This window comes from Recurvomyces mirabilis, assembly GCF_035927965.1.
Source record: "Recurvomyces mirabilis strain CCFEE 5264 chromosome Unknown scaffold_35, whole genome shotgun sequence".
Classification (NCBI taxonomy): Eukaryota; Fungi; Ascomycota; class Dothideomycetes; order Mycosphaerellales; family Teratosphaeriaceae; genus Recurvomyces; species Recurvomyces mirabilis.
This window is the reverse complement of record NW_027041969.1, coordinates 1-21,232: the sequence shown is the minus strand read 5'-3', so window position 1 is coordinate 21,232 and position 21,232 is coordinate 1. Positions and strand designations below refer to the sequence as shown.

The window sequence follows — 21,232 nt, the reverse complement described above, 5'->3', positions numbered from 1 at the left end:
TGTACATCAGGATATCAATTCGTACATACCCATATCTATATCGCCCCTAGTTCCTTCAGCTTCCCAATCATGCCATCCACGTCGTCCACCTTGCCACCACCCTGCCTAGCCGCCGGCTCTTCCACCTTCAAAGTCTTCAACCTCTTCTCCGAGCTCACGCCAAAGTCTGCTAAAGTTTTCTTCTCCAACGGCTTCTTCTTCGCCTTCATGATGTTTGGTAGACTCGCATACCGAGGCTCGTTCAAGCGAAGATCCGTAGTTATGATCATAGGTAACTTGGCCTTCAGTGTCTCCACGCCGCCATCCACTTCGCGCGTCACAGTACATTCGTCGTTTTCGATCTCGACCTTACTCGCTTGTGTTGCCTGCGGCCAGTTCAAAAGTCCCGCGAGCATCTGACCCGTTTGATTCGCATCGTCGTCAATACTTTGTTTTCCCAAAATGATCAGATTGCTCTTCTCCTGCTCTGCAACCTTTTGTAGGAGCTTGGCTACGCTTAATGGTTCCAACTCCGTCTTCTCTTCTACCACATGGATACCTCTATCCGCACCCATGGCCATCGCCGTTCGCAAGATATCCTGGGATTTCGCAGGCCCGGCGGAGAAGGCAAGGATGTCCTCGACTGGTTGCTTCTTTCGCTCTCGCAATCGCACGGCTTCTTCGATGGAAAGTTCATCGAAAGGGTTCATGCTGTGCTTGACGCCATTGGTCTCAACGGCCGTCTGGGCCTTGTTGACTCGGGGTTTGACCTGGGAAGCAGTCGCATGTTAGTGATGCTGGTGTGAAGGTGGATTCGATAGGACGTACGGCATAATCTATCACACGCTTGACGGGAACCAATATTCGTAGTTTCGACATTTTGCTTTGTGTGTATAGGACAATGTACAATGCTTGTCAAATCCATGGTGTCATGCAGGCCAATGCAAGCAGCTCGATCTTTGCCTCGGCACTGCGGAAAATCGCGGCCTTACGCAGAAAGCACCTAGATTGCATTTTCTTTCTACGCCTTACAACCATATTGAAATCATGCTACCCAAGCACTCTAGGGCTCATCCTGATCTCCAATACAGAGGGTTCGTGCTGAAAAGAAGTCGAGCTGAATTTCTGTTAGTCGTAGGTATGGGCACAACGTGAACGATGGTACATTCGAAGAATACAGATTTTCCACGCCCTACTACTATCTCAAGTCCGCCGACCTCGCCCAGATTATGTTATTACTCATAGTCGAGAGCGCAGGTATACAGTAGGAACAAACTTGCCTCGCTAACACATCAGCTCCCGTACTCGTTCTCGTACTCCATGCGCCAACATCGCCTCACGAACTCTCATGTAAATATCGCGACTCTAGCAAGATGGCCACCACAACCGAAACATCGCAAATCGAGCTCAGCACGATGAGTCCTCCGCAGAACTCGATCGATCACAACAACAAACCCAGTTCCTCCCGAGCCGAAGCAGACGACACTATCGTTCTCACCGCACAAGCCTCCCAGCACCCTGACAACGACAGCACAATCGCCACACCAGCTCCAGATGGCGGCTACGGCTGGGTCATCGTCGCCTCCTGCTCCCTCATCACCTTCTCCTTTACCGGCTTTACCGGGTGCTGGGGCATTCTGCAAGCTCATCTCCTCGAGACTTCAATGAAAGAGGTGCAGCCCTCCACCATTGTCTTTGTCGGATCACTGGCATCTTCGGCTTGTGTGGCTGTTGGGTTAATCAGTGTTCGCCTCAATCGTCTTCTCGGTGCCAGGACGGGGGCGATGATTGGCATACTTCTCCTTGGACTTGCTCAGATATTCTCCGGCTTCGCTACGTCGAATATTGGGGCCTTGTTTGCTGCGTAAGTGCTCCACCCCAACCACACTACACTGTTCCTAGACCTGTATCCGCTCACATCAGTTATAGATCGGGAGCTATCTCAGGCCTAGGAATGTCCTTCCTCTACACCATCTGCAATTCCATCCCAACCCAATACTTCACCACCAAACTTGGCACAGCCAACGGTCTGATCAAGCTGGGTGGCGGTATTGGCGCGACCGTTCTCGCTCTCGCCTCGGAAGCTATGATCCAATCTGTCGGCCTAGCTTGGACTTTCCGCATTATCGGCTTCATGACTCTCGCCACGGGCCTCCCGGCCGCTGCTTTGCTGAGAGACCGCACTAAACCTCGCAATGTCCCGTTTGTCGAGCTTTCAATGTTCAGAAATCTAGCATATACCTGCGTCTTCATCGGCGCCGCCCTCTCGACCTTCACCCTCTTCGTCCCGCCATTCTTCCTTCCACTGATGGCCCGGTCCGTAGGTCTCTCTTCTGGTGTCGGAGCAGGCCTAGTAGCAGGTTACAACGCCTGCAACGCCTTCGGTCGGTTCGCCTCTGGCCCTACTTGCGATCGCATCGGCGCAAACAATACATTCGTCATCGGGACCTTGATCAGCGCGGCAAGTATGCTAGCCATCTGGCCTCTATCCTCGAACCTCACACTCCTAGCAACCTTTGCAGTCCTGAACGGTATAGCCAACGGCTCTTTCTTCGTCACGATGCCTACAGTTGTGGCTCGCATGTTTGGCCCAGCTAGAGCAGCAGTGGCGATGAGTCAGGCGATCACGGGGTGGACGGTCGGGTATCTGCTTGGACCGCCTATTGCGGGTTATCTAATTCAGGCTACGCATGCTGAGGCGAAGGTCGGACTGGATCCGTATCGGCCGGCCATCTTCTATGCGGGTGGGACGGCGGCGGCGAGTGCGGTGTTTGTTATGGTTGCTAGGTTTGCGACGGAGAAGAAAGTGCTGAAGAAGATTTGATGGGCTGGGATGTTCTCGCTATTGGTCAGCGTCTCTGCGTTCAGCTGTTGGCATGAAGGTGTCAATCTGAAGTGAAATTGACATGATAGTGATGTGTAGCAGTCCACGTAACGAACATCAAGGTAGTCTCATGTCAATGCTTTTGTGTCTCTCGAGTTGAGCTAGAAGTACATGGAATACAAGTTTTAGAATATGACAGTGTTTGCCATGACACACGCACGCAAGTGTAATGTCGGCTTTAAGTTGATTCTTGATGTTTGATGTTGACCTCTCCTGTATCCCGTCACCGACCGCCATTCTACCCTTCTTCTCCTTCTTACCTCAAAGCATACGGCCACTGCCCATACCAGATAAGCTTGTGTTGTATTCTGCTTCGCAGTCGTGTTCGAAGAAAGAGGTAATTAGTCGAGTCGTGGCCAGGAGCGCTGAAGCTGTTCCGCAATTGGGTGTGCAGGGGCCATGGGCGTTACTGTACCTAAGCGGCAGTAGTAACATTCAACCCAGCGGTCCCTTCAGCAGTGGTAGGTGTGCCCTCTACATCCGCACCCCCGTCTCCCAGTCCGTTGGGATCCTCATCTTCCTTGCCCGGGCTATCAATCGCGACCTTAACGGCAATCTCTCGGCCCTCAATCTCCTTGCCGTTCATCTCCGTGCACGCCTTCTGTTGCAGCTCTTCACTAGTGAGCGTTACGAAGCCGAAGCCTCGGCCCTTGCGCGGCTCGTTGCGGGCTTGAAGTTTGCGGATCATGAACTTGGGGATGGGACGGAGGGCGATTTTGGCGCTGGTTGGGCTGTATTCGCTGAAGAGTTCGAGGAGCTTCTCTTCCTTCAAGTCGTACGGGAGGTTGGCGACCATGATCTTGGTCTTGCTGGGAACGCCATCCTCAGGTGGGCCACGCTGCTTGCGTTCGCGGGGAGCCGAGCTCTTGCCAGTCTTCTTGGCGTCAGCATCTGGAGCGCCGGCTTCGGAAGTAAGAGCCTCGTTGGTGGTGGAGGTGAGAGGAGCTGCTTGGCCTGGAACGTTGGTGGGCCCGCCGTTGACGGCGCCTTCCTCGGCACCCTCTCCATCAGCGCCCTCAACACCCTTGCCACCCTTGCGGCCTCCACGGCCAGAGCGGGTTCGTCCACCACGGCCACGACCGCGGGTAGATGGACGACGGCGCTGCTGTCCCTCGCCTCCTTCGGCTGCACCCTCGGTTGCGGCTGCTGGCTCAGGCTTGCGGGCGAGCTGGACAGAGACCTTGCGGTCGAGGATGGTCTTGCCGTTGAGTTCGTTGATGGCACGCTCGGCCTCGGAAGGCGTGGAGACATCGACAAAGGCGTAGCCGACAGGACGGGTGGTGCGTGGGTTGGTCGGGATGGACGTGGTCTCGCTGTGTGGATCATCAAGTCAGTAGCTGTCCGATTACCCAATTAGGTGAAGGGTGAGACTTACACAAGGTAGTCCTTGAAGAAGTCCTTCAACTCTCCCTCAGTGGTCGCATAGGCGAGGTTTCCAATATACAATCTCCTTCCCTCAGCAGCGCTGGCAATGACGGCCTCGTTCTGGCTGGCATTGATGGGCTGGTCGCCGCCCGCGCCAACGGATGCTCCTTGGGCGGTGGACGAGGGCTCGTTGAGGGTGGTGGTGGCCATTTGGCTTGTGGCAGCGTCGACGGACATGTTTGATTGAATTTGATTGACTTTTGAGAAGTGTTGGTGGTTTGTCGGGTGCTGTGGAAAACACTGAGATTGAAGAGCTGTTGGCAAGAGAATAAAGGTCAGCTGGTGTTTGTTTGTTGCAGGCGACACTCAGTTCATGTGCAGGTCAGGTGATGCTTACGGAGAGTTGGGTGAATGGCGAGCTTCGTGGCCGAGTCGATTGATTGACTTGACAGCTGGTGTTGTGTGTGGTTGAACTGTTGATGGAGGGAAGAGAAGAAGGGAAAGGAGATCGGGAGAGCGTCGCAAAGTGCACCTGCTCAAGAATTTCGGTCCCTTCCCTTCGCCGCCGCATGCACAACCCGGGGAAAGTGCCACGCTAGGCCGTTTGACACTAGCCGTTTAGGGTCGGAAGTCGCGTGACTCGTCATCAAGTGAGTTAAAGAACCTGAAGTGAATGGTTCGGATGTCAACGACTTCACAACAACATCACCACCGTTTCGCCCTCATATACGCGTATCTCTAAATGTTACGCAGGCCGAACAGATTGTACGAACGGTATGCCATCAATGGGAAGGGCCGACCGTGAAGTGATGAGCACGAATGGCAAGCATGTGGCAACGTGAGTGCCTTCTCGAAGACTCCAAATGAATGGTGCTGCGCATGGTAGCACCTCGACTCTGCATGTTGACCATAAAGCGTTAGCTGACGTCAGCCTCATGAGTAGCAGCATCGAGAGCACTTCAACACGAAATGCTCTCATCCTTTACGGCTCGGAAACAGGCAACGCCCAAGACATAGCAGAAGAAATTGGTCGCTTGACAGAACGCCTACACTTCACAACCACTGTTCTCGACCTAGACTCCGTTTCCCTCCGAGACCTGATCAAGTATTCTGTTGTAGTCTTCGCCATCTCCACTACTGGCCAAGGAGAGTTCCCACAGAACGCCCGTCGGTTTTGGAAGACGCTTCTGTCTAGCGCCCTGAAGCCTGGATTACTAAGGAAGGTACGCTTCACATCATTTGGACTCGGTGACTCGAGTTATGCGAGGTTCAATACCGCGCATCGGATGCTTTGTGGACGAATGCTACAGCTTGGTGCCAGGACATTCTGTGAACGAGGCGAGGGTAATGAACAGCATCCTGAGGGGCATAGTGTGGGTTTGAGGGAATTTGTTGTGACTTTGAGGCAATCTTTGCTTGAAACATTTCCACTTCCGGAAGATCAGTCACCGATTGAAGATGATGTCTTCTTGGAGCCGAAGTGGAAGTTGCAGTTGGAGCATGCCAGGGCCAGTATCGATGGTGCTAACAAAGTCGTATCTCAAAGCGCTAGAGACTTGCCTTCAGCTTCATCAGCCAGGCAGGGCGAGGATGGAGTGCCGAGCGACGATATTCTACCTATCAAATCTGCCTACACTGCAACACTCCTACATAATAAACGTATTACGCCTATGAGCCACTTTCAGGACGTCCGGCATCTTGACTTCCAACTGGATGATCGATATGAGTACAACCCTGGTGCCGTTGCAGTCATCTACCCCAAGAATTTCCCAGAAGACATCCAAGCTTTCATCGAGCTAATGGCATGGCAAGGAGTAGCAGATCGGCCGTTGGAACTGATCGCCTCTGAAGATCAGACGGCAGGAGTACTTGCATCGCCATCACCGGTACGCCACTTCGACCTCACTAGCACAATAGTGACTATTCGCTGGCTGCTCGAAAATGTGCTGGATATCATGTCCATACCTCGTCGCTCCTTCTTCGCCTCCCTCGCCCATTTCGCTGGCAAGGAGACGGAGGATGAGGAGTACCAGAAAGAACGTCTCCTCGAATTGGCCAATCCCGAGCTGATTGACGAGCTATGGGACTACACGACTCGGCCCAAGCGCACAATTCTGGAAGTGATGATGGATTTCACCACCATCAGGATTCCTTGGCAGTATGTGCTTACTGCTTTGCCATTGATGAAAGGAAGACAATTCAGTATTGCTAGCGGAGGGCTGCTGAAGGTTGATGAGCAGGGAAGGACGAAAGTCGAGCTGCTTGTGGCTGTTGCGGATCCGCCGAGTCCCATTATCAAGTGGCGACGACGATATGGAGTCTGTACGAGGTACATCACCTCGCTCGAAGCAGGCCAAAGCATCACGATTGGTATGCAGCCCGGCTACCTGGACGTCAAACCGAATGAGATCAATGTTCCGGCTATCATGATCGGGCCTGGTACGGGCTTGGCTCCAATGCGGAGTATGATTCATCAACGACTGGCTTGGGCACGAGAGATGGATGTAAGGCATGATGGGCGACGACTGACGGGCGACATCCTCATTTTCGGCTGTCGGGATGAAAGTGCAGACTGTTTCTTCCATGATGAATGGGACGACATTTCCACGAGCGAAGACCTTACTTTGCTTACTGCTTTCTCCCGAGATCAGCGACGTCCACGGCAGTATGTGCAGGATAAGATCAGGGGAGCTAGGACTGACATCAGAAGGGCTTTGATGATTGGCGGCAGAGTCTATGTTTGTGGCAGTTCGGGGAATATGCCGAAGGGTGTTAGAGAGGCGCTTGTGGATGTGCTGATGGGTGGCGACGGTGATGAAAGCTTGGTAAGGGAGGAGGCGGAGGGTCTCCTCGATAGGATGGAGAAGGCGGGGAGGTATAAGCAGGAAACTTGGTAGTAAGCTTGGATTGGAGAATTGTCTTCAATGTAAAGACATCCGACGGCCAGAGAAGACGCCGGTGATATACGCATTCTATCTTGTTGGGCTGGAGCCAAGCCGGTATGTCTTCTTCGTCGAACACCACAGCCATGACAGGCCGAGACCAGCGGAATCGGCGTGGCTCGATGACCCTCTGCGTTCGACGAGGCCGATCTATATTTTCTGCGATAAAGCCTCAGCATGGACAAATGGTCAAGCTTGAGGAGACATGTATGCCGCTGCGACCGGCTAGCTGTTGAAAGCGGAGCGCATTGCACAGTATTGAGAGAACCCTGCTTTCCACAGGTTGCTCATGTCCAACCTTGGTCAAAGCCGATCGTTCCGCACTCTGCTGCCTGCTTGAAGCCATCTTTACCAGGTACGCTTCCTCATGAGTATGGCTCATTTGGATACTGTGCATTGATCCGAGATTGCGACAGGCTCTACGTCACTCATGCGGTCAAGCAAATGCGATCGGAGCATACACCATGCTGATCCTGTGGACATATAAGGCAGAACCGCTCCATACGACCAATGATCCGTCGTCGTGATAGTATGCAAACGTTTTGGCCCCCAAGCAAGTTCATCACGGCCCCCATGCAGAAGTACAGTGACATCATTTGAAGGTGCCTTGCAATCAAGTAACATATGTAAAGATGGCTGTTCCACTTCGTCTGGCGCGTATCATGCTGGAATAACAATTGATAGCGTGAAACCACCTGTTGTCTATCGCGGAGTCTATTGAACTTTCCTGACAACATGTCAGCCCTGTCGTCAAGCGGCAAAATCGCCTGGATCGAACAGATCAAGAGATTCTGTAACAGCGAAAATGTGTCTTCTGAGCAAAGAAAAATCCTTGAAGTGGCTAAGCCCAAGACGCTTGAGGATGCGATGTCCGACATTGAAAAGAAAATCTCGCTATACCAGCGAGACAGTGGACTCGTGCGGGTCATGGAAGCTGTCAAACTTATCGTCGAAGGATGATGATCTGTCGGGGACGTGGGAACGAAGCTGGCGGGTCTTGACACACATGGTGTTGCCCCAGTGGTGTGGCGTTCGTTACGGTTACTCCTGGATGGCATCTACAAGCATTTCAAACTAATTAATGACCTTGCTGATTTCGCCAAACGCATTGCAATCGTCTCTCAGAGCTTCAATCTGCTAGAGAGGGCGGCTGCCTCACCAGAAGTTCAGAGTGCAATCAGTAAGTACCGTTTCGTTTGCGTCTAGCTCGTGGAGAAAACACTGGTGGCATTGTGTCGAGCGTTGACTCCGGAGACTGAGCGGACGGACTGCACTGTATCAGGACTCTGCCAGGCCATTCGCTGACCTGTCGGTGATAGGTTCAGTTCCGAACAACTATGCGACCTTTTGTGTTGCGGTGACAGCGTGGTTGAACGCAAAGCCGATTCTCAGACGGGGGAAGCGCCATCGGATCGACCATCTAATCGAAGAGGTACGACGTGATTGTGAAGACGCTCAACAGATCGCTACTGCTACCTCATTCAAGAACAACAAAGATGATAACGACTGGACACACCATGCTTTGCAACAAATGTAAGCTCTGGGGCTAAGTAATGTCGACAAGTTGGACGACATTAGAGATGGACTCAAATCGGACGTTGGCCGCTGGCTGGCTGGGCTAGGTAAAGAAGTGAAGATGAAGGAGCGCATCGATATGGTGGGAACTGCACGGATGCGTGGTACTGGCGACTTGATCTATACTGCTGAGCAAGTCGAGACGAGTCAGTGGTTGTCAAGCTCGACGGAGACTATCAGGGTCCTTTGGTTGACTGGAAAGCCTGGCTACGGTAAGACCAATCTTGCGGTGCGCATTGTCAATGATCTACTCCGGGTCGACCCGGGCGGCACAGCATATTTCCTCTATACGAGAGATATCTCCGATACCCTGAGCGCTACGGCGATATTGAGGCACTAGATACACCTGTTACTGCAGAAACGAAAAGGCGTGTCAGATACCTATCTGGATGTTGCCAGCATTGCAAGAATTCACTACGATAATCAGGGGTAGGGCATATCTGAGCTTGGAGAAATACTGACCGCGATACTGGAACAAGCGGAAATTAAGCATAAGCCAGTCCGTCTGATCGTTGACGGACTGGACGAATGTCATCCCGAGCTCGAGGAGAACCAAGCAGAATTCGAGAAGCTTTTCGAGCTCCTGGCACAACTGCCTTCGGGATGTAAAACGTTGGTCGTGAGTCGCCACAATAACTTCCGGGAGCAGATGCTCCAGCGTAGTATTGGTGACACTCTGTCGCGAAAGAATATCACCGAAAACGACACCAGAGACGACCCAGCAACCTACATCACCAGTCGTCTCCACGATATCGCGGAGGACAAGGAAGATTAGAGCCCGACATTGCCTGAGGAAGCAAGCGCAAAGCTGTTGAAGACAGCGGGTGGTATGTTCATGTGGTTGAGCCTAGTGGCGGATGTCTTTCGTGACGAGGCACCAGCGTTTGAAGACGACGTTTGGGAGATAATCTCTCGACAGCCTCCTTCTGTTGCGAAATTGAATCGACAAGATCTCGAGATCATACTCCGACATGCGAAAACTTTTGCTGACCCAGTAGTCTTTATTGAGCCGATCCTCAATGTCCTTCGTTGGTCGGTTTGCACGCGCAGGCCGTTGAGTGTCGATGAGCTAGAGATCGCGTTTAGCAAGCACGGCCTCATACAGGCCCGAATTCAGCAGTACCTTGGGTCATTCTTACGAGCGGATATAAACGGGACTGTCAACACCATTCACGAGACAGCAAGTGCCTTCATCTTCGACAATGCATCCGCTGTCACAAACGTTGGCGGGAAGATTATGGCTTGCGAGGCTTCAGTCGCGCACCGCAACATGGCCAAGACTTGCCTGAGGGCTCTGAACTTGTCTGAAAAGCGACTGCAGACTTCTGAACAGGCATACTGGAGAAGCCTTGCGAGCACATACAACTTTGTCATCCAAGAGAGGGATCCTCCCGAGGCTATTGTTCGAGAGCTGGGCGAGCGATTCAGCGACAAATTCCCTCCGTGTCGTGATGATGGGTTTCTGGGCTACGCAGCAAGCGGCTGGTACCATGACTTTGTCAGATGTGAACCAGACGATGCACTTGCGCGACTTTTGCAGCTCCGAATTTAGCACTGCGCGCTGGCTGATGCTAATGACAGAGTATACCGAAGATGAGCTTAAGACGATAGGGAGAAAGCTTTCAAGCGATGATGGTTTTTATCAAGCTTGGCTGAACAACTTGTTCTACTTTGCAGGACGCCGAGCACCGCGCATGCGCAGCCAATGGTCTCGAGGTCTCCGGGCGCCCCTCTTACACACTGCTGCGTTCTACGATCTATCCTGTGTGATAAAACTTATGCCTACGGCGTGGTTACCCTCCAAATCTTCGTGACCCGGGTGGTGCGGCTGTACTACATTTCAGCGCTGTAGGGAATGCTCTCCATGCTACCCAGATACTGCTCGCGGCGGGTGCGGATGTAGACGCAACGAGTACCAGACATCAACAGGGAAGCACTCCACTGGTGTGGAATTCGGGTCGCGGACTAGGAAAACAGTGGACGAAAATTTTTCTCGCTGTCTTAAGGCTGCTTATAGAAGCAGGAACAGATATAAATGTTGTCAGTACCCGAAGAGGAAGTGCCTGACAAAATATTCATGAGCATGATCAAGATGAGCATGAAGTGCGCGAGATCAAGCCCCTCGCTCAAGCTCACGGCATGATACCCATGATGGGCTGGAAGTATCCTGTTGAGGAAGCTGTAAAGTTCTATGGACCCGATCGGATGCAGCAGCTCATCAACGAAGGCAACGAAGCGAATTTGATCTGTGATCGCGGCGCAACGCGGTTGAGACGAACGATATTCGAGAGCCCCTTGCACGCGGCTCTTAGCCTACCTAAGCGGAATGTCGAGACGATTAAAAAGCCTTTCGACCGCGGCGCTGATGTGCATCTACCACAAGCGGACGGCCGAACGCCACTGCATCTAGCAACACGTCTTAACGATGGTGTGATTGAACTGCTGTGCAGCCGTGGTGCGAATGTCAACGCGCAAGCCGACGACAGTTGCACCCCTACCCACGATGTTTTACGACTGCTCTTTGGGGATGATGATCATACCCAAAACATTCTGGATACTTCAGACAATTTCCGGCCTTTTCTCTATGTCAGGAACGCCTTTGGTGATATCGTAATGGACTTGTTGCAGGCTCGAGGTGACGATTATTTTCTGGAGGCCCCAGGCAAGAAAGATAGATTCCCCTCCCAAGCTTCGGACACATTGGACGCGTGGGCAGCTCTCGAAATTACCTTCAATCATCGATCAACTCGTGATTTAAGCCTTCGGATCCTTGATCTAGCGAGTTATTGGCTATGCGAGTACACTTCTCGAAAGAACATGATTGCTGTCAATGAACACAAACGCTATCCTGAGAACGTGTATTTACGAGCGCCACCCCTACATAAATAGCACTCATCGAATTTGCGCGAGATGCGATATCGTGTGATGAGTGGCGATCAAGGTAAAAGCATTGATTACTTCAAGTACGGCTGGGGCAGCTACGAAGGGGATGAAACCTGGTGCGACATCTCAGCTCACCATCACGATGGGAAACAGATTGATCTCGGCCCGGAAAGGGGCCCGCACGACCAACGCTACCTCTTTGATAACCTCCAGACTTACGCAGTGCCTCGCGAATACACGATAATATTTGGAAGAGAGCAGCCAAGACGGAAAGGTATGCTGGGTCTGCCACCTTTCGAATGGTATAGAAGCCCATCATGGATGGACAAGATACGTACTGGAGACGTCTTTGGGCTCCAGCAACGAGCGAAAGGTCAGGGGTGGTTCAGTATCGTGCAGTCTGCACGCATTGAACTATACATATCGCCGTTGTTGCCGGTAAGTGAGCTTCGTTCGGTCGTCTGGAAGAGACAGGAGCGGGCAGATCAGGGTCTGGTGCCAAGGACGATGAGTAAGGACGAAAGAAAGGTAAGGAGTGCTGTGGAGATGAAGGCCAAGAAATCGTAGCAGGGCTACGGTGCAGATTTCCGATGGGAAGTGCTTAACGGTAGTCATCTTTTTTGCAGATCTCCGAGCTACTACATAGAAGTATCTGCTGATATGGCGTATACTTTACATCTTTAGGCGGGAATTCAGCTGACTCAATCTCAGCTCGCAGTAGAGGGTAGCTCACAAGACTTGATCTATCGCTGAATTTGTCATACAGGGCGTCCTACGATGGTAGCGAAATCTTGCCACTACTCACGACTCTCCGGACGAGCCCACGCTACAGACGAGATGCTGCGGAATTCACCGCGCCGGGCACCAACAACTTCATACCACAATGTGGCAAAGCCAGCCAATCCCAGATGTAGTGATATCGATCGCTGCCAAAGAAGGGCTCTGCCTTCCCTTTCTCATCGTATACCCAATGCCACGGACATCCGAAGGCTCCGAGCTCCTGGAAGGCGTGCTCGGTGTTGGTAGAGAGTTGCTGCTTGATCGCCGGATCTTTGGCCGATGCTAGTATGGCTTGAACGTCCTTTGGTCCGTCAAATGCGAGATCGATCGTCTTATGCATGTTCTCAGGGACGGAGAGGTCGAGATGTTGCTCCCACATGGCCTCGAAACATTTGCGCCACAGATTTTCGTAGGCTTCACGAGGGTAGTTCGCCTTGGCGTACACAAGACAGCGTTGTGGCTGCGAAAGTCGGTCAGGACGGCCAACCGGTGACCACCGTCGTACTTACGAGGAGAGAAAGAATCGGGAAGAACGAAGGCGTGGTGAAGCTCAAGCCGAAGAAGGCTTGTGCTCTCTTCATATCATAGCGAGAGTATCGTGACTTGGCTGGGACTGTCCCTGGTGGTTTGTTGCCTGGATTTGTTAGCAACGAGCCCGGTTCATCGGTACTCATTGGATTGTTGTACCGGTGCCTACATTGATGCCTCCAAGAAACACTGGGATGAATCTGGGAGTCGATCAGTGACACCGCTTCTCTGCTACTTATTGTCAATCGAAGAAATGCTACTCACTCTACAGTACATCCATAGGATTCTAGCAAGCTTCGGTTCTGTTTCAAAAAGACGAATGCGAAATAGCTGTACGGTGAAACTGAGAGCATCCCTGTCAGCCCAGAACCTCATCTGACAGGCTACACGTACCGCAATCGATATAGCATTCTATCTTCTTCTTGGACATAATTGATCAAGATCTCTGCAGGCCAGCATGAATATGATCATTGCCAACAGGTCCAACAGCTTAAGAAGAGCTCTACGTTTCGAAGCTCTGAACCTCGGCTCGAATGGAGCTCCACAAACCACGATTATTGAACCTTTGGGTTTGAGGCATTATAGACATGCTCAAGTTTCAGACTGGCCAATGATGCTGAGATTGGTGAGGGTGTTGAGTTGTATACTACCTCGACGCCATAATATTTCCATTGCCACTAGGACAATGCGCTATTTGACTATCACAAATCTGCCCCGGGCTGCTAATCGATGGCTAAACCCTGTTTCGCCCATTCCATGCTTCTCCGCCTCATCACTTCAGCGTATGTACAATCGTGTCGTCCTACAGTCGCTTCTCAGAGCTCTGTCCCAAATGGGGATCTAGTACTTCACCGATCATGGTGGTGTGGTGGCCGTGAATCAGACCTTCCTGACCAGCACTCAAGTTGGACTGATCGTGTGCTCCTTGCCCAAGAGTGGATGAGCCAAGGCCGGTGCTGGTGGAAGATGAGCCTAGACCTGTCCCTGATGAGGAGCCGAGACCTGAACCTGTGTGGGACGCGCCGAGACCCGTGGTAGTCGAACCAAGTCCAGTACCTGTAGTAGATGAGCCCAGACCTGTACCGCGCTCGCCTCCAGTCGACATAAGAGCAGGGTCTCCGCGTATCGGGTCAGATACTGGAGCACGACCACCGATGGCTACATCATTACCAGTGGATGATGTTAGGCCGTGATGAGGGTTGCTTCCAGTCTCGTAGCCTGCCCCACGCTCTCTTGCTTCGTCGAGCCCGCTGCCTCGCTCATGCTCCCGGCCAGCTAGGGTACCGGCACCAACACCTACACCAGCCCCGGCCAACGCACCTTCTTCAGCTCTGTGCTTGTCATGCTTGTCGTGTGTGCCGTGTGTGCCGTGTTGCTTATCGCGGGTGTCATGATGCTTGTCATGCTTGTTATGCTCGTGAGACGCAAGAGCACCCGCACCAGCTCCGGCGACTGCACCTTCCTCAGCCCTATGCTTGTCGTGGTGCTTGCTCTCGCCTTCAGTACCAGCAGGCTCGAATCGCTGGGTATCTTTCTCAGCAGGCTTGTGTCCGGTGATAGCACCCACTAGCCTATCCTTCAATGAAGCACTCTTCTCACCCATCTCGCCAAACTGGCCATGGCGACCGGTGGCATCTGGCATGTCGACACTCTTGCTGGATCCGCCGTACATCTCTGCGTGCTGACCACCGCCTGTCATACCACTACCAGTCAGGCCTGAGCGGGATGTGCTATCGCCATGGTGATGCTTCTCGTGTGCTCCAGTGCCAATGGCTCCTGCCCCTGCGCCTAGGGTGGCATCACGACCGGTGTGGCTTGTGTGTCCGGTCCCAGTGTGATGGTCGCCGCCAAGCCTGGAGTCCATACCCCGAGAATCGCCGTGATCAGCTCGCACGCTACCGAGCTGGTCACCGCCGTGGTGGGAGTGTTCGAGGGCGTCTGCTCTTGCACCAGTGAGCTCGTTGGGATTGACGCCGGAAACTGTACCAGAGCCAGCAAGGCCACTGGATCCAGTGCCGGTTTGGCCGCTGCGCTCGTTGCCGAGGGTGTTGCTGGAGTTGTAGCTATCCGTCATTGTGAGGGTGGAATGATTTGTTGTTCGTAATGTGGTGGATTTTGGATGAGTGTGAGCTGGGATGGAGGAAGGTGACGAGTTTGGAGGTGGATTGTGTAGTATTTGTGACGCTGGTAACAACAACAAACCGGATTGTTCAAGTACGTATGATGTAACTTTTCCAGTCTCGTGCCCATCTTCCTGCCGTGAAGACTGCGTACCCCGCTACGGGTCCACATCGTCATAGTTCTAATCACAAGAGTCGATAGTGATACCTGCAGTACTCAGCCATGAGGTCTGTTCCTCGCACTCTTAGTGTTATGCGGACAGGAGACGCTATTTCAAGTCGGAAGGTTGTTACCCTACGGATGTACCAGTAGAAACGTACAGAACGTAGGAGTACCCGGATTACATACTAGTGCTTGAAGCTATGTCGGGAGCATCCATCGCACGTGCCAGCCCTACACTCTCTCCTGTACCAATCGCCTTTGAAGCAAGAACAGCCAGCTTCCGATCACACCTTCTTAGTCCAGTACAAACAGGTGCGACATGAGCTGGGACAATTGCAGTAACAAGCTTAATTGCACACGGCATCTTGTCGCGACCAAGACCTTATGCCGCTGCTGCTGCATCGATAATAATAGGACTTAGTCTTGCAATAGGAGTAGCCGCTTGGGCAGGACGTAGTGCAGCCCCCCTCCTGTTCGTCGTCACTACCTTCACCTCCAGCACCACAATCGCCCCAGCGACCTGATCTGGCAATGACCTCTGCACCATTGATGCAGTAGAGTGTGAACCTGCGCGCTTGCTTAAAGGTATTGCTATAACTGCGTAGATGTTTTTGAAAGTCATGGGAGAATCACGGACACGTGACTGCGTCAGTCACGCATCTAGCGATCCATTCCCAACTCGTGATGTATCTTGGAGAATATCGACCGGTAAGTCCGCTACTGCACGAATCTTTTCTCCATCCAGGCTCAACATCGCTAAGCAGCAAAGCATCATTGTTGTGCTTGACCCTGACCAACAATGGTAAGGTCGTCTAGCCTCTGAGTCAACGAACGTTGTCCTTTTCCTTGGTCAGGCAAGTCTAGGTCGCTGCGCGTCAAGTTGGACAGCAACTTCTCCGGCACAGATTTGAGGACACTTCGTCCTTTGGCATTACAGTCAGCAATAAACTCGCCGAAATTCCCAATAAGCCTCCTCACAATTCACATGCTGCTTAGCACCAGCCTTACGAAATGAGCCTAAGCTCATAATGATTTCAATACATCGAGGTGATATCCACGCATAGGCCAGCCAGTGGTTGGCACTCGTGAACTTTACGCCAGAGTCACTATTTGCGGTGGATATTTGGATCTTCGCTTGAGCTGCTATCAGATCAGATCTATGGTAGACGAGACCCATTCTGTCCAGCTTTTCCTCGTTGACAAATGCGATTCTGCGACGATCTTCTAATTTGATCGGACAGTGACAGAGATTACGCCTGTTCAATAACCAGACAGGATTTTCAGTCAAAGAAGTCCAAGGCGACGGATGAGCTACACCCCCGCAGTGGTGTTGCCTGGACTCGCTGTTTATGATCGAACGATCAGTCATGGTCTGGATTCCAGAAGGCGGCCTGATATAGAAGGACCCGGAGCTGAGGAATTCCAAGCACGGTGGGTGAGGGGAATGCGAATCTGGTAAAAATGCACGGAGCAGCATCTGTGGTGGCAGAAAAGGGTTGCTGGTGCTTCTCGGTTCTGGTCTCACTGGAGGAGCTGGACTAAGTCGAAAGGCCGCCAGGGCACTTTGAACGTGTACCAGCAGACGGAATACAGTTTCATGCTAAGGGTAGAGCTCCTCAAGTGATCTCAACTCAGCTTGGACAGCCACCTCTAGAGGTTCTTCCGCTGGCACTCTCTTTACGTGGAATAAGGCGTGCTCGTCATGGCGCAGAAGGATTCTAGATCGGAGAAAGTCTATTTGGCGGTATAAGTCCCCAAGTTGGGTCGCTGCCTTGCGAAGTGTCTGTTTAGTTGTGACGAAGTCTTGATCATCGCGTCATGTGCGGCCATTGGAGACTTTAGGCACAGCATTAGAATCTCTATTGGTTGCGAACTCACGGACGACACAAACCCCGGCCAAGATTGGACGCAGGAGCCGGACGACTTGCTGCGTCATTCGCGAATCACGGCGGAATTACCTTGGTCCAGGATCGCGCTGTACTTCCCGCATACTAGTAGTTCGAAAGTACCGCGTAGATCTGCTGACATTAACAATGCCAGTAATCATGGTGACGACGCAGTAGAGGCAGAAAGACAATCTATTTTGAAGAACAACACCATCTTTGCCTAGGATCGGCTCTACTTCCATGTCGAGTTCGGCCACTACAGCGGTTTCCGTGGATATCAGCTTCGCCCGCGAAACGAGGGAATTAGAAAGTTTGGTGAAGTGAATACAGGTACTCCATCTAGGGAGACCATTATTGTTACGAATCCAATACATCTCCACATCTCCCTCTTCAAAAGAGCAGGCTATGTTCAAGTGCCTACCACCACATCCTCAATGCCCTCTTCTAGCGTCCTCGCAGGTCCCAAGCAGAATTTACGCGCATGAATGTTCATGGTCGTGGTGGTTAGAAGGATAAGGCTTCCGCATGGTCATGAGGGTCGACGCGACAGGCTGACTTGCAGCACTGCCCATAGGTCTAAAGCTGCTAGTAGCGTTATACGCCACAGGATAAATCGTTGGGCCGCTGATTCTGGAAGTCGCGGTACCATCGGGGACGATGGACGTGACCGTAACCGGGCTAGTACTGCTGGCAACGAGAGTGCTGACGTCGGAAACGCTATAGCTGGTGGCGCTGCCAACGAGGGCGCTTGCGTCGATAACGGTATTGCTAGTGGTCGCATTACTGCTAGCGGAAGAAGCACCACAGGTGAAGACATCGGGGCCTTTGATACGGGACGTCAGCCGATTGAAAACGGAACCACACCACAAATCAAAAATGCTTACCGGGTGTAGTATAGCCGGACGGGTACGGTTGACCCTGGTTGTTGTAAATGTTCACATGAATGCCAGGATCGGTAGCCTAGAGAGAACGGTCGGCGAATTTCCTTAGCGGGATAGTAGGACTAGACTTACCGAGTAGATGCCGGGAATCGCATAAGTTGCAGGAGTGGAAGCGCCAGATCCACCAGACACTGAGATCTGGGCGCACTCCATCTATAAGAGCTGTCAATCAGGGCAATGTTGGAGAAGAACCGTACAGTACGAACGTAGAACTGGGCGGCACCCTCACTCGAAGCGCTGTGCAGAGCAATAAGCTCAAAGCGCAAGAGGTAGTCGCCGTCCTCGATACATGAAGGAATGACCACGGTTTGAACACCGCCAGCGTTGATCAAAGCATCCACTCCCCACTCCGTGCTCGAGATTAGACCGGCCTCCGAGATCTTGAACCAGCCATCACCCGGACCAGCGGACGGGTTTTGCGTCGCGTCAGCTACCTTCTTCATGTACGCCATGACCGGTCCCTTGTGTGATGAGGCTATGACTTTGTTGTCCGCCTCGGAATCCGCACCTGTGGAGGTAAGAGTATGGAGCCAAGACCCGGTAACAGTATCGCCGGCATTTACAGAGATGATCTGGGAGGAAGACGTGAATCCTGTAACCGGGGATCCATTACAGGCCATGGAGTCTGACTTGACGTCCGATTGGTAGCTATCGTCAGACGGCATGTAGATGCCTACTCCCTGGCCGGATGCCTTGCCGTTGACGCCAACTGCCTGCATGATGGTATGGGCTGAAGCCACGCCCAGCGTGACCAGGAGATATAGTGCGATGTTCAGGCCCATTTTGATGTTCATTAAAGAGTGACTGAGGTGGGTAACAGAAAGACGTGAATGAGGAGAGAGATAGTAGAAGCAAATCCAAAGAAAATGATGTGAGCAGCCTTCTAGTAAGCCTAGGAGCTCTCTTATAGTCGTCACGGGCATGCGATAGAGCATACGCTTGGGTTGCTTTGCAGAGATAGGCTTCCTGAACAAAACATGGCCGTTTCAGATAGGGCTGCAGTCCAGAACATTTATTCAGATGAAACGAAGGGCGGCGCGCCTGGGTTCGATTGGCAAAGTGCGTTCAATTCTAGGTCAGGGGCTCTTCCAGCCTGTGCAGTTGGGGGAACGTTCAAGTTCTCTGAGCAGTAATATATTGCATACGTAAAGTCAGCCAAGGTGTAGCACAAGTCCTTTTGTAGCTCGTTGAAACGCTAGTCGAAATACTCTTTCATTTCTAATGACCTTGCAGGCCACAGTCCGTCCGATCCAAATGTTCTGGAGCATCACTTCTGCTCTAGATGGAGCCTCATTCTCCGCTCTAGTTCCTTGGATCGCCGCGTGGTACACCGGTCAACCTGGCGCACACTCCGCGAGTGGCACAGCAGGTCTTATGTGATTCCGCTACAGTCTCCAAGGAGGAAGGCGCGGTCGTTGTTGCAGTGTGTTGGCATTGTCCTCTTTGTGGGAGCTAGCGCGTGTATGTACACTCCAGGCTCCAATGGGTGTCCGTGCAACGCTTACAATCATAGTACTGTAGGTTAGTAGCAAGGTAGAATGGACGTGTTGACACTCTAAGATAGGCCATTGCACATCAAACGCTAAGTAAGATGTGGCTCTTTCTTGCCAAGAATCATTCTGCGAGAAACGTTTTGACAATAAAACCGCAGCCAGATTGACTTGCTTACGCAACGAGGCTGCATGTCGCTAAAACCTTGGCGCCAAGCGTTAGGCAAGACGGCCGCGCATGCTCCGGGCTTCAGAAGATACGGGCAGGTCGTTGGGTAATCGTGGACCTCCTACAGTTATGTGCTCCGGGACGCTGGGGACTCTCGGAACAAGGAAAGCCTACTGGGCAGAAGGTGGATCTGTGCGCTAAACGGCCCGTGAATTAGCCCGCGCCCCCTCCCTGGAAGCCTGCGTTGCCAGCACCGAATCAATAGACAGGCGAGTATCGGTCATGCTGTTCTAGCAGATTGAAGAGGGTATCTGATATGGACGCCGACAATGATGCGACGTCTGACTGTCGCGGTGTCTGGCAGCAGGGTGCAGCGGCTGAGGCGCTTTTCAGCTCGCAACCACCGTGTTCCTCCCGCAAGCACATCTCATGGACGTGGACTTATAGGCTGACCACATTGATAGAAGAATAGCGTGCCGATGTGGAAGTAGAGGTCTTACACGCCGAAGACCGCGCCTGCATCGACTGATAAGTATATTGGATAGGCTCCATTACAACGCCGGACTCACTATAAAGCATATAGTCGATATCCTTGCCGTCGTAGGATACCGAAATAGTCCTACCTATAACGAACTACGTATTAGCCGAATGCGTAGCCGCGATTTTACCTATTACTACTAGATACTATTAGTAGGCACGCTAGTAGTAATAGAGTAGGATCTCTAAAGCTCTACTACCTATCTTACTTAGAGAGTTACTATTATATACCTATAGTATAAGAGAGTTAGAGCTCGTTAGACGAGTAAGTTCTTAGCGATAGGTTAGGTAAGTAACTACTCTAAGGTTTAACCTTTTAGTAGATTAGTAACTTAGGCTAAATACAAACTACCTATATAAGAAATATCTATTCTATATATATAAGAGATTTATATCTTAACTAATCTAACTAATCGTAGCGCGGTTAGTTTAGTTAGTAGCGTCTAATCTAACTAATCGAAGAAGTATTAGTTATATTAGTTATAAGAGCGGAAGCCTCTACTTCTATCTTCCTATCTACTTATTTACTCTACTAATTATTATAATAGTATCTATAATACTATCCCCTTCTATACTAGTTCCGTCCTTAGAACCTTAAGTAATAGAGGTCCGCTATCTTAGTAATTCTATAAGCTCCGTTATATCTTTAATATCTTCTACTTAATACTAGACCTAACTCTCCTTAAAGGTCGCGGCTAGTACCGAAATAGCTCCTTACTTTAGTTATCGAAATATAAAGGTAAAGCTAAGCGATCTAAAACTAAAGTATATAATTAGTATAAAATCGAAGCGTTATTCTAAGTACGTACGAAAAGGTTATACTATAGGCCCCTCTATAGGGCGGTTTAGGGCGGTTTAGGTTTAAAACCCGGCTTTTAAATTTAGGGCAGTTTTCCTTAGGGCCTTAGAACCCAAATTCTTAGTATAGGGCGGTATAAGCTAACCTAAGTATTCGGGTTAAGTAGCGCTTCGAAACGCTAGTCTCCGTAC

At 51.6% G+C, this 21,232-nt stretch overlaps 10 protein-coding genes across 10 annotated transcripts; 5 read left to right on the top strand and 5 right to left on the bottom strand.

Moving 5' to 3' along the window:
• Window positions 1-35: 35 nt before the first annotated feature.
• CIR1 (putative electron transfer flavoprotein subunit) lies at window positions 36-858 on the bottom strand (the record flags this gene model as incomplete). The annotated part of the gene is made up of 2 exons (XM_064842576.1): window positions 36-749; window positions 808-858. 2 exons carry the CDS (start codon window positions 856-858, stop codon window positions 36-38), a joined length of 765 nt encoding a protein of 254 aa, XP_064689766.1.
• Window positions 859-1,352: 494 nt separating this feature from the next.
• Window positions 1,353-2,803, top strand: LTS14_009897 (uncharacterized protein; the record flags this gene model as incomplete). Its single annotated transcript, XM_064842575.1, has 2 exons — window positions 1,353-1,843; window positions 1,909-2,803. 2 exons carry the CDS (start codon window positions 1,353-1,355, stop codon window positions 2,801-2,803), a joined length of 1,386 nt encoding a protein of 461 aa, XP_064689765.1.
• A 475-nt stretch (window positions 2,804-3,278) lies between these two features.
• On the bottom strand, window positions 3,279-4,465 carry LTS14_009896 (uncharacterized protein; the record flags this gene model as incomplete). Its single annotated transcript, XM_064842574.1, has 2 exons — window positions 3,279-4,176; window positions 4,239-4,465. The coding sequence occupies 2 exons, from the start codon at window positions 4,463-4,465 to the stop codon at window positions 3,279-3,281; spliced, it is 1,125 nt and encodes a 374-aa protein (XP_064689764.1).
• Window positions 4,466-5,013: 548 nt separating this feature from the next.
• On the top strand, window positions 5,014-7,125 carry TAH18 (NAPDH-dependent diflavin reductase; the record flags this gene model as incomplete). The annotated part of the gene is given in 2 exon segments (XM_064842573.1): window positions 5,014-5,066; window positions 5,085-7,125. 2 exon segments carry the CDS (start codon window positions 5,014-5,016, stop codon window positions 7,123-7,125), a joined length of 2,094 nt encoding a protein of 697 aa, XP_064689763.1.
• A 1,681-nt stretch (window positions 7,126-8,806) lies between these two features.
• On the top strand, window positions 8,807-9,520 carry LTS14_009894 (uncharacterized protein; the record flags this gene model as incomplete). The annotated part of the gene is made up of 2 exons (XM_064842572.1): window positions 8,807-8,957; window positions 9,225-9,520. The coding sequence occupies 2 exons, from the start codon at window positions 8,807-8,809 to the stop codon at window positions 9,518-9,520; spliced, it is 447 nt and encodes a 148-aa protein (XP_064689762.1).
• Window positions 9,521-9,574: 54 nt separating this feature from the next.
• On the top strand, window positions 9,575-10,297 carry LTS14_009893 (uncharacterized protein; the record flags this gene model as incomplete). The annotated part of the gene is made up of 1 exon (XM_064842571.1): window positions 9,575-10,297. One exon carries the CDS (start codon window positions 9,575-9,577, stop codon window positions 10,295-10,297), a length of 723 nt encoding a protein of 240 aa, XP_064689761.1.
• Window positions 10,298-10,896: 599 nt separating this feature from the next.
• LTS14_009892 (uncharacterized protein) lies at window positions 10,897-11,634 on the top strand (the record flags this gene model as incomplete). The annotated part of the gene is made up of 1 exon (XM_064842570.1): window positions 10,897-11,634. One exon carries the CDS (start codon window positions 10,897-10,899, stop codon window positions 11,632-11,634), a length of 738 nt encoding a protein of 245 aa, XP_064689760.1.
• An 820-nt stretch (window positions 11,635-12,454) lies between these two features.
• Window positions 12,455-13,366, bottom strand: LTS14_009891 (uncharacterized protein; the record flags this gene model as incomplete). The annotated part of the gene is made up of 5 exons (XM_064842569.1): window positions 12,455-12,868; window positions 12,918-13,042; window positions 13,096-13,136; window positions 13,201-13,279; window positions 13,330-13,366. The coding sequence occupies 5 exons, from the start codon at window positions 13,364-13,366 to the stop codon at window positions 12,455-12,457; spliced, it is 696 nt and encodes a 231-aa protein (XP_064689759.1).
• Window positions 13,367-13,738: 372 nt separating this feature from the next.
• On the bottom strand, window positions 13,739-15,010 carry LTS14_009890 (uncharacterized protein; the record flags this gene model as incomplete). Its single annotated transcript, XM_064842568.1, has 1 exon — window positions 13,739-15,010. The coding sequence occupies one exon, from the start codon at window positions 15,008-15,010 to the stop codon at window positions 13,739-13,741; it is 1,272 nt and encodes a 423-aa protein (XP_064689758.1).
• A 2,568-nt stretch (window positions 15,011-17,578) lies between these two features.
• Window positions 17,579-18,828, bottom strand: LTS14_009889 (uncharacterized protein; the record flags this gene model as incomplete). The annotated part of the gene is made up of 4 exons (XM_064842567.1): window positions 17,579-17,928; window positions 17,990-18,065; window positions 18,119-18,199; window positions 18,253-18,828. The coding sequence occupies 4 exons, from the start codon at window positions 18,826-18,828 to the stop codon at window positions 17,579-17,581; spliced, it is 1,083 nt and encodes a 360-aa protein (XP_064689757.1).
• Window positions 18,829-21,232: the final 2,404 nt, after the last annotated feature.